At 36.5% G+C, this 12,068-nt stretch overlaps 1 protein-coding gene across 1 annotated transcript in view; it reads left to right on the forward strand.

The window, feature by feature from the left end:
- Window positions 1-12,068, forward strand: part of LOC139147509 (cubilin-like) — an 85,736-nt gene that overhangs the window by 67,253 nt on the left and 6,415 nt on the right. Inside the window, exons 12-16 of the mRNA XM_070718626.1 lie at window positions 210-929; window positions 1,724-2,107; window positions 2,856-2,951; window positions 3,537-3,728; window positions 4,496-4,775. Of these exons, the coding sequence (XP_070574727.1) occupies window positions 210-929; window positions 1,724-2,107; window positions 2,856-2,951; window positions 3,537-3,728; window positions 4,496-4,775 (1,672 nt within the window). The remainder of the gene's footprint in view (window positions 1-209; window positions 930-1,723; window positions 2,108-2,855; window positions 2,952-3,536; window positions 3,729-4,495; window positions 4,776-12,068) is intronic.

A 12,068-nucleotide genomic window follows, 5' to 3' on the forward strand; every position in this document is an offset into this window, starting at 1 on the left:
TTTCTGAAATTGGCATGATACATAAAGAAATACCGGTGTTATGACAATACTATATACTGGCATATATGCTATTCACAGGAGTTTAATATGTTTGCTCGTGTATTAAACGCAAGATCCAAAATCAAGATACTTTGCTGCCATTTGTTACTGAATGGTAGCTCTTGTGTGAACAGTATGATTGTTCCTTAATGTGTCCTGTTTACTTGCAGCATCACCAATTCAACACCAACATATACCCTTGATGCTAAGAAGCTTTAGTGGCAATGTTTCAAGTCCTAACTTTCCGAACAATTATGAAAACAATTTAGACAATGTGACCGTTATAGAAGTGCCTTCAGGATATAGGATTAAAGTTGAATTTTTAGCCTTTCATTTAGAGTACCACAAAGAGTGCCTGTATGATCATCTAAGCTTGAACGATAGTATACAGTACGAGGTACTCTGTGGAAACCTCTCAACGCAACTTGAACAATTGACATTCTGGTCCCTCACAAACCAGACAACCATCACATTCCACTCTGATCATGCAATCACCGATGTTGGCTACCTGGCAAGCTATGAGGCAGTCAACATACAGTCATGTGCCAATGACGTTGTAGGCGGGAAGGCAGGTCTTATCACAAGTTTCAACTTCCCAGAGCACTATTTGAACAGTCTCTCCTGCAGAACTACCATCAGAGTTGTACCTGGTTATCGGGTATTCCTGGAATTTGAAACCTTTCAGTTACAGTACTCTTCAGACTGTGAAGAGGATTACACTCAGCTCATATTGGACAGCTCAGAGGAGAAACGGACTACCCGCTATTGCGGAGACAGAACTGCACAAATATCCACGATGAAATTTGTGTCTTATGAATCAGTATTAATCATTGAATTTCATAGCAATGAAAAGAATGTATCAAAAGGATTTTCAGCCTCATTCACTGCTGGTAAGATGAGCCATTTCCTGTAATTATGAATTCGTTTAATCTTCTTATAGAGAGTCTTCGATAGTTACTTAATCCTGTAATTTAGCACATAATAATGTGTCCATCAGTATTCGAAAATGATGAGATAGTATTAAGGCATTCGCCTCAAAGGGAACTCGCCAATCACTCATGCGAGCACACAGCCACTATGCAGCTTGGAGTTTAAAATATTATGGTTGAAATCTTCAAAAATGGTGTTAATTATCATGTTTACACCTAAGACGGGATTGTGGGGACAAGCTAGATCTCTTATAATCTGTTTGATGTACAGTTCAGTCCATTTTGCTGTACGTGCATCCAAGCAGTTTGTAATTACTGGGTTTTAGGAAATTCTCATACATTCTGCAACACACTAACTCTGGTAAACTCAATCGGAGGGTGTATACATGAATAGCATGGTACTGCATGTAAATCTATTAGCACACAGATTATGGAATTCTTTACATTCCCCGTCATGTCACTCTCAAGACTTTTTACTGTCTGACATCACATAATTGGGAGATATGAAAGAAAAGAACCGATTTGAAAAAGGCCAAACATGAATATTAAAAAAAGTAAAACTATTTTGCATGAAAATGATCGAATCTTAAGGAAAACAGAGTGATAACTTTAACCAAATCAAAAAACAAAACAAGAAAACAAACAAATTTAATGCTGCTAATTCTGTGAATTCAAAATGATTTCATCGTGTTTTAATATCTATAATAGATTGTAAAATAGATTTTCACTAACTCTGCTATTTTCTCTTTTTTCAGTGAAAGAGGTGACTACAATTATCACTTTGGAGAGCAAGTTCAGCACCAACTCTGTGTCCAGCTTAAATTATCCCCTTCCTTATCCTGACAATACCAACCTAACCTTGCTAATTCGAGCACCACCGAACGGCCATGTTGTCATAACCTTCTCCGGCTGTTTGAGCAGACGTCCTTATAATTGTACTTCCAGTGAACTGAAAACCTACAACTACCTTTTGTACGGAGAGAAGGAGGAAGTCAAGACTCCTATCTGTGGCGATACATGTAACAACACAAAGAATCTCGTGTTCCGGTCAACCTTGAACACGCTTGAAATCCAGTTTCTGTCCCAAACAAATTTGGCTCAGATCCAAGGGTTTAATGCCACATATTACAGCATAAATGGTAAGTCACATTTGCTAAGTTATTTATCACAGTAACTGCTTGAACATTGGATAGAGGGACTGTGATTACGTAGTTGCAAAAATTCAAGGATGAATTACAGGAAGGGGACATGACATGAAGAAAGCTGTAGATAAGATTTTTGTCCATTCTGTCAATCTGAACTCATATAACTGATTTTACCATTGTAAAAGCTTCACCTGTTTTCCAAACGTTTCTTTCTGTATGTTACATACATTTCTCATTATATTCGCAGGCGAGTAAAGAAAATTTGAAAGAACACAAGCTAATTGCTTGATTGGGTCATAAGTGGCCAGCTTTATGGAGGTTATGATCATGGTTTAGCAGATGCCCAATGAGGTTGAGGAGTCTTAATCGCTCATACTCGTAGGAAATAATGAGAAAAGTATGAAACACGCACTGTGCTTATGTGGAACATTTAAATTTCGAAAACACGCTATTTATATCATGAAAATAGGATGTTTTGCGGGGTATATTGGTAAATGGATATATGATATGAGATATACTACACTGATACACTTCCACATCCCACGACTTGATTATATTGATAAATCATAGGGAACTCTGTAATAGTTAAATATTTAGGGCCGCAGTGACTTTACTTTCTATCCGCCACTATAATATCCATCACAATGGACGCCTGCAACTTGCTGTGATACTCAGAATGATAAATCTTTAGGAAAGTAGAGACAAGATGTCATGCATGTATACCTTATTGCCTATTTCCCAGGTAATAATACATGTGGAACTGTTTACTGCAGTGATCATGGCAACTGCAGATACAAAGAGAATCAGTATTACTGCTCCTGTGACGCTGGATATCGAGGTAACGTCTTCAGAATTTGTCAGTGTCTTGAAAATATTTACTCAGTTTTATACAGATACAATTAATTAAAAGAAAGTTTCCGTTTGATTATGTCTTTGCTACGTGGCCAGCTGCCGAACGATCGAGGATTTACTAAGTTTTCTACCCTGGATGGATAGTTCTGCTGATGGACAAAATTATCCGAGATGACTGAAGCAACGTTTAGCGATTTCTTCGTCGCTTTGATATAGTTTGATAGCAATGTATGATAGTATGAATGTGCCAGTGTTTCGTGAACTCCACAGTGTGTGGAGAGGTCACGGTCAGAAAAATTGTAACAACTTAGCTAGGTCATTGAACTACTCTTTTAGGGAGGGAGATTAAGCCGAGCAGATTTATTTGCCATGTTTCTGCTCGCTGACTGGGTACCATGGATTCATATCAGAAATTGTTGATTAAAAGGCTAAATCTTTCCTAGTAGTACATATAAAATGATATGAAACTTCATAATAGTTTAAACCAACCTAATATTTTGCAATTTATTTATTTAGGTAAATGTTCAAATAAAAGAGTTACTTTTTATCTCTGTCTATTACACACTATTAGGGCCTTTCTGTACACTGAAGCAAGGTGAAACAGAAAAAACACTGTTACAGCGGTTGATGGATGACCCGTTCTGGATTGGTATCATTGCAATTATTGTCTTTCTCCTTCTGGGTTTATTCATTGTCTTTCTCCGCAAGAAAATCAACAAATATTTACAAGTTAGGAGAGAAGAGTCTCTAAGAAAGAGTCTTGGTAAGACATTTTTAATAACTTTTTCTGAGCCACTATAACCTGTTGATTATTCCAAGAAGCTAATTTTAACCAAATGTCAACTGAGTGACTCACCTCGTAGAAATCAAGTAGTGCTACACTTTGTAGAAATGGCATTGCCTATTCGTAACATTTATACACACTATTTTGATGTCAATAGTGCACATTTGACTTTAGAGTTATGGGTGGATCATGCAAAATTGTGATTTAAGGATTATTACTGGACTTGACCCCCCAGAATTTGATGTCCCATGATTTCAGATTTTGACAAACTGTAAAAAACCAATTGTGCTTTGTCCAACTGATTGACAGTACTGTGCTTGGCAGACCACAAGAATCAAGGCGTGTGCAAACTTCATATATGCTCTCGGCATTTTGAAGTGTTCAGAACACTGCTATACTCCTAAGCTGAGAATAATAGAGTGCCATTGATGAATGTTTGATCTTCGAAACTTGCAATACCGCGTGCAAACTTCTTTGAAATATTCATTGTGTCGTTTATAGATTTTGTGAGATCTGTATGCATAAATGCTAAGCCAAAAACAGACAACTAGTGTTAAAATAAAATGTTTAAAAGGTGTGTCGAAAAGACGATGCCACTTTTAACGTTAGTTTCCAGCTTCTTGTATTTAGTTACTCTCTTCTCTTGAAAATTAGCTTTGTAACCATTTATTACCATGAAAGAGCATGTGCCCACTTTATCAGCTGATATGGTGTTAAAGATAAATCCCTCTCTCCCAAATCACCAGGCAAACACGTACGTTACAATGCCGGGTCAACACAGTCCTTCGTGGACAGCAGCTCGCCCAGCCCACACCTAAACGGTGACTCCCACCAGCTGCACAATGGCAACAGTCTCAACTATGACCCAAGCAGAGTGAACGAAATTGCTCTGCATGAGATTGAGATCCAGGAAAATGGGCACGCTGTTGGAGTGGCACGAGATGGCGAATATTATGATGATGAATGGGATGAAGAGATGGATGGTGAAAACAATGATGGGAAGAGAGAATCTGGACCACGATACTTGTAAGTGAATAATAATTGAAGTTAGTTGGATGGAGTCAGCTTTAAATTTATCTTTAAAATTCGTAACTTGATCATATGAGACTAACAAAACGATTTGGAAATGCTGATAGACTCCATCTAGATATAGAAACTTAAGTTTAAATGAATTTTCACTTTTATATTTATGTATGACATGGTTAAGAGACACAGCACTTGAGATTTTCGTGGACTAACAGGTTTGTGAAGCACTTTTTACAAGTAATGTATGGACTAACTCATGAAATGGACTAACTGAACTGACAAAGTCGGCAGTGAATTAGCCAATTAGAAGTCTTAGTCTTAGGCTTCACTAAACCTCAGCAGTGATAGCCATTTTTTATGTCCACTTATGTTCCACAGATCTGGGCACAATCAACATTGTTTTGTTCAAAGCAATTGTAGGGAAATCAAAACGTTGAAAAATACAAATTGCAACCAATAGTTATTAAGAGTACAACACACGTATGGTGCACAATCACTGACCAGGAAAAATATGTAAACACAGAAATATTTTATGATCTAAACTTCTTACAGAATATAAGAATTAACGTGAGATACTGGAAAGTTTCGTGAGAATTCGGAACTTCGTGTAAAGTAATATAGTCATCCCTTCACTACCATTGCTTTCTGTAGTTTGCCCAAACTGTCTGTCTTGTTGCAAGCTGAATTTCTGCAGAAGATTAAATATTGTTCGCCATGCTGATTCAGACTTTCGTCAAAGATAGAAACAGTCAATGTTTACTCACAAAAACCTAGAAGCTGTAGCTTGGCTTCATTGGAGTTGACTTAAAAATCATGAACTTATGGAAGCCTAGTGCAACGATATTGTATAAATCTTCCATCTTTTCCTGGAAATAAAGTCTTTCATGCAATTATATTGTGCAATGAATCCTTGACCGTAGGAAATGTGTCATTCTTAGGCAAGTGAATCCCAGATATATATCATTTCTACCTCAATGAGATTACAAGTTTTGGAGTATCATTGAAACCAGTGAGTTGTCAAATGTTGTGCAAACCACTCAAATTAAGCAAAATGTAGATATAATTGTTTCGACGCAATTAGTTTCATTCCTAGGCTTTGCTTTCTGTTAGCCAATACAGCTAGTAGAAATTAGCTTAAGTTGCTTCATTTCTTTATGATCAAACTACATTCACTGCTGCTTTTGTCATTAGAATGACTATTTGCATGTTACCTTGGTTTTTTAAGTACGCACTCTTCATCCTTTTGCAGCAATTACATCTGAGATGGTAACATAACATTGTGTATTTGTGTTTTGTTTTGTTTTTATTCACAATACCAGCTACACAGGAATAATGGTCTAACCAGCTTTGTTAATGTTACCCATTCCTGAACAATATTCATGAATGATAGATACATGTAGAATCAGTAAGCAAAATCACATTATAGAGTTTTTCCTCCTGATTTTAAATACTTTTCTCTTGTCTTCTGGATTAAATTTCTGTAACCTTCCTGATAATCATCTGCACATGTTCCTTACATAAATCGCTTGGGGGTTATGACCCAATATCATCTGTTCCTGCATGTGTTGTATTAGCATGGGTGTCATTTGTGCCGCATCAGGTATGAGACAAAGCTGATTGACACAAATGCTGGTACGATGCAAGGAGATGGTGATATTGGGAATTATATCATACCAGTATATTGATGGTGCAAATTCAGCGATCTGATTGGTCGAGACGCGAAAAGAGCCGTGGTATATTGGCGATATACCACGGCTGGCATGGGCACTAGCTCTCAGCTTGAGGAAGAGTCCTTTTTATGACGTTCCACACCAGAATTTCAATATACCATTATGATATAATAGTAATAAATCACACCCAGCGACGTTATACCACTCGATTTTGACCATTTCACTTCATATATGCACTCACTATCGCTCGTGCATATGTATGTCGTGAACTGGTCAAAATCTCGTGGTATACCATCGCTGGGTGTGCTTTATTGCTTAAATAATCAATTTATCATATACCTATGTCTGGAATATAACAAATGTAGGGAAAACTGTAAATTTTAGGATTTTCCTTTTATTCTGCCTTGCGTATAAATATTGACATATTCATGTAAACAGGTTTCATTCATAAATTATATGACCTTGATTTTGCAGAAGTCAACACCATACAAATCCTCTTTATCTCAATGAACACTATAAGAAAAGTTATCGGACTCAAATAGTTATTCCCGTATTCAGCTATCCGAAATATCTTTCAATTTTTTATGTCAGCAACATAGCATTGTAGGCCGAGAGAGGCAGCCATTGTATTTGTCTATTTTGTTTACTCTAAAATTGCAAACGTAGTTCCGAAACACGCCAAAACTGATGATGTTTGTGATGCATATCTTGCCGTTTATCATGAAATATCATGGCCGATATTTTAAGCTAAACGCCACCAGGATTGAGCGATATGGACACGGGTATATGATAATAGAATTTGTATGTCTTTACAAATCTTTTAAGACAAGATGAAAATCAAATTTTTCAGAACACTCAACAATTATGACCATTAGCCAACTTTGTAAGTGGTTTCACTTCTGCATCCTGTAAAATTCACCGGAAAACATGTAAGCATTATCAAATGAGTGACGCTCTGATTTGTCACGGCAATGGAAGATATCAGGACACTGATGCTAAAAGGAAATAAAAGAAGTAAAGATAAATCAAGAATGAGTGCATCTCAGGGGATATCTGTTCTGGATAATAAAAATTCAACATTCGGGTATGCTTTTCTGAAATGATGAAAGTGACTTGTTGGCAAAATCCCAGGGAATGTTAGCAATGTATCACAGAATGAATCAATTAGCTTTGTACTTCAGGGAACAAAAGGATGTCAGTGATTCAGTATTTTTTAGTGGGAGGGAAATAGCTTTATTTTCTATCACATTAGAAATGCAAGGACATCGTTATCTAGAGGCGAATCTGAGAAATCACAGAATTTCATCTGGGTAACAGGTGTTGATTTGAAATTTATTCATTAAAGAGGGGATGCTGGAAAAAACCTTCAGCACAAATTACGTCTTGTCTTGAATAATTACTCACCTTGCTCTGAAATTGAAAGATTGTAGCTGCAGCTGGTGACCAGTTGTGTCTTCAGAAACTAATCATTCATCCTTTTGTCACAATATCACTCTTGTAATGAAGTCCATGTTTCAGACGATCGATAGTTGACACTGAAAATGACACAAATTTCAGATTACATTCTTCAAAATGCATAGTTAGACCTACTTGAAACATTCATGGTGGATATGCATCCATCAAAATTCAACTCCTGTCACAAATGGCTCTCGAAAGGTGATATGTCAATTAAAAACACTGTGCTGAAAGTAAATTTTGAGCTGAAAGTTTAAAAGTGAAGACGGGAATAAGGGGGATCAGGTATTGTTCTTTGAATTTTCATTTGATTATTTTTCTTCGGTGGGAGACATTGAACATGATAATCTGCAGACTGAAACACTGCGGATTGATGAACTTCCCTATTCGTGTAAATATGAAAGTCTTTCTATACTTTTTTCTAAAATAATCAATAGTAATATATAGTCTGTTCTAATACAGAAGGCTGAAGTGACACACAATAGCCTATGCTTAATTGATCTAGAATCATTTTAATCACAAGACAAGTTAAAAGCCGATGTACAAGATATGAAATATATGTACATCGAGTAAAACAATGTTCTGAAAAATTTGATTTTTTTACTAAACTTTGAGTGAGTATCCATAGGTGAACTCCCTTACTGACTTGAAATGATAACCCTTTACCACTTGCTACATTTGGTAATTTTTTAAATCTTTTGAATATCTGCAACAGAAGAGTAGCATAGAAATGAAAATGGGTAATTGTGGTTTAAGTCCAGAGTTCTTGGAATGGGATAATTTTGTCTGGAGGCAAGAGCAGATAACATCCTGGACTGACAGCCATATCTGGTTGATTATCAAGTTCCTAGTTTCAAGGATTCCCTGAGATATAGTATTTTGCAGACACCTTACCTTGCAACTTTGATATTGCATTGTTGACGATTGGATGTTTTCCAAAGCAGGGTAGATACAAATGTTTAACTGCCAGCCTGAAAATACTTATTTTCTCTAAACTGTATGGTACAGTTGAGTAGCCAGACATGCACCCATTCAGTAACATATTATTAAAGAGTGTACATTTACATGTTGCCTAATCAAATGTCACCATGAGTTCCAGGCAAACACATGGTTGTGTGTACAAACTGTTCTCTACCTATGTACCTCCAAGTTGTAGGTAAAGAAGCATGTAACTGTGATATACAGCATGTGTCACTTGGTTCAACCACGCTCATACTTGGAAAATTGGTCTTTTGAACTTGACCACTTTCCTGTCTTGCTTACTCAGTGCTGACGTCCTCTCCTTAGGATTCAAAAACAGAGTTGCCATGTTTCTGTCCACGTGCTTTCTTGGGCATCTGGTCTAGTTTGTATATGAACAATGTTAATGTAGTTCTTGGAGGTTACTAGGCCCTGAACATGAATCAGCTTGCACAACTTGCGTACGTGTTGTGTTTACTTTGTTGTTAATGCAAGCTGATACATGCATACGCTCAAGCTTAATGTCTGCGCATTGGTGCCTGGCTTATACACTAAGTCATATATATTGGGAATCCTCAATTTTGAAGAGGCTTATAAGTAACTCTTGGCTTATAAGTAACTGCTGTTGGGATTCCTGGAAATCTGAGCCATATTATGGTAGGAAAGCGTAGAGGATGGGTTGCCCATAACAGTCCATTCCAATTCCAAGAACTCAGGAACAAAACCTAACGTTTCCCTGACGACTCAAATTTGTTGTCAATTTTCTATCTGCATTCTTTTGGAAGTTTCCTTTGTTATTATAAAAATTTATCTTCTTCGAATAAAAAATACAAGTGTGGTGTATTGTGCTTTTTATCTAATTTGTTGAATTCTTGCATTTGTCTTTTTATAGTCTTCCCCGTAAGGCTATTGATTGATAAAAGGTAACCGACTGTATTGCTATCTAAGAAGTTAAGAGTTTTACCAAGGAGTCACAAACTTTTGCTTTTTTGTAGTTATCACTGCAGTCTCCTCTTAATTACCCTTCTAGCGACCTTGTTATTTATTTCTGCCATATGCCATAAGTTTGCACATTTTAAAGTTTTGCATCATTTCTGTTATTTGTTGTGTGTTCATTACTAATCAGCATAATTTATAAAAGACAAATAAGGGTAGAATTCTTTGTCCTGGGCGAGTGTTAATTTTTGTTTGTTCGTCCCTAAACCCACAAACTTTTCACTAGTCTAATAAATATCATAACAAGGACAATTAAACATCCATTTTATTGTGTGGTGTGGTAAGCCTGTGAATGGGAAAACTTTGGATAACATGGTTGATAATATATCTATATACTTTTCATTCACAGCATAACCATCAAGAATTTTGAGAACAACTTAACAGGCTAAGTGTGCAAATGTTTCCATGAAAAAATATCAGAACAGTCATTATGAGTTCTGGCAATACTGTTACTAATATGATTGGTGATTGTGCAAAAATAGAGATTGCAAAGATTTTGATGGGATAGCATTGCAAACTATAAATATCCCTAAGTATTCAAAAAAGCTGAAGGTTTGGATTAAATTTTCTTCTGATGTCTACCATAGTGACTTTTATTTTACTATGAATATTAAAGCAGCCATACTTGAATATATTGAAGCTATGCTACGTGTTAAAGACCTCTCTATGAAAATATCCATGTTAAAAAAGTAAATGATGTTCAAAATCTGGCAAATTAGGTCTGTCTTTCTTAGAGTTTCGGTATAGTGCTTCAGATATTATTTGGTACGTGTTTGAAAAGTACAAGTCACCACCCAATTCTTGGTTCTTTCACAAGAATTCCTAATTACAAATGCCAAGTAAAAAGGATATTTGAGCGTCCAATAAAAGCCTTAAATGTGGGCCGACCTGCAGCGATTTCGAAGCTGTTATCCAATTGCTTGGCAGAATCGTACCGTTATAATGAAATAATACAAATAAACTCCCTAAGTTGCTGTGAATAGTGACAATCGACCAATCAGATATAACCTTGCAAACACGCTGCGAGTCAGCCTTAAATGTGCTCAATTCAAACCAGACAATAGTGGTAATGTTGCAAGACATGGAAGAGTACTTTATGGGTGGTATGCACGCATTTGCAAGCTGGATATCAGCATATATTAAAACAAATTTTCCCAGTCAACTATTCAACTGTTGAATCATCTATCTTACTATTTACTTTAAAGAAATTATCTTAAATTTGAATTGTCAGACACTGCCAGTGTTTGGATTCAGATTCAAGCTGCTATGCATACAAAGTGATTTGCATACATGTAACTTTGCTTTCAGGATCAATAATATTATTCTCATTTTCCTTATTTGAAGACATCTTATGTCTAGAATAGGATGATCTTGCAAAAATGTATGTTAATCTCTTTCAGCTGTGCCCCTGTGGCTCCTCTTCAAATTCTCTACACGGTCCCATCTTAAGTGCAGTAATTAAGCAAAATTCACATTTCGTACCTTTGCACTGCCCACCAAACTGCTTTCAGCCAACCGCATAATAATCGCAGATCTCAATATTGGTGACAAGTAAACAGGAATTTTATAGATATTACTCTTACGTGTATTTCAAGCAGAAACATGTGCATACCTTTGTCAAATGACAAAGGAAGCAAGATGACAGGTTCCAACCTTTCCAGACTCTTACTGTTCCCCAACTTGCTTCTGACATCGCTCTCGCATTGTTGTGTCAAAGCCATAACTGCTGATTAATTTTGACTGAAAAGTGTCTCCAGCTCAGAAGCATTAAATAACTCCTGTCTGAAGTTGACTAATTCAGGTAGGGCCTGGTACCACAATTGGGCATACTGTAATGAATATTAATGAAGTAAAACCGATGACATTCCTAGCAAATTGCTAGAATTCGGACAAAGTAAGTGACTGACTTCAGGGGACATGAGTGATGTTTTAAACTGGAGTCCTTTCACAGTCAAACGAGGTGTATTGTGGCTTTACCAAACAAGCAACCTACCGGTAGCTCCCAAAGGAGCTCAGCTGTGTTATGTAAAGAACAACTATTTGTGACACGTGTTGACGAAGGTGGAAATGTTTGATAGCTCACTTCAGGACAGCCTGACCAAAAATGGCAAAAATAGCTGCAAAAATATACCACTGAAGACTTTATCATAATTTGAACATATAATGTTAAGACCAACCCTAACAACATGTACACCAAATATCAAAGCTATCA

The sequence above is a fragment of the Ptychodera flava genome, chromosome 13 (assembly GCF_041260155.1).
Source record: "Ptychodera flava strain L36383 chromosome 13, AS_Pfla_20210202, whole genome shotgun sequence".
NCBI classification, from domain to species: Eukaryota; Metazoa; Hemichordata; class Enteropneusta; family Ptychoderidae; genus Ptychodera; species Ptychodera flava.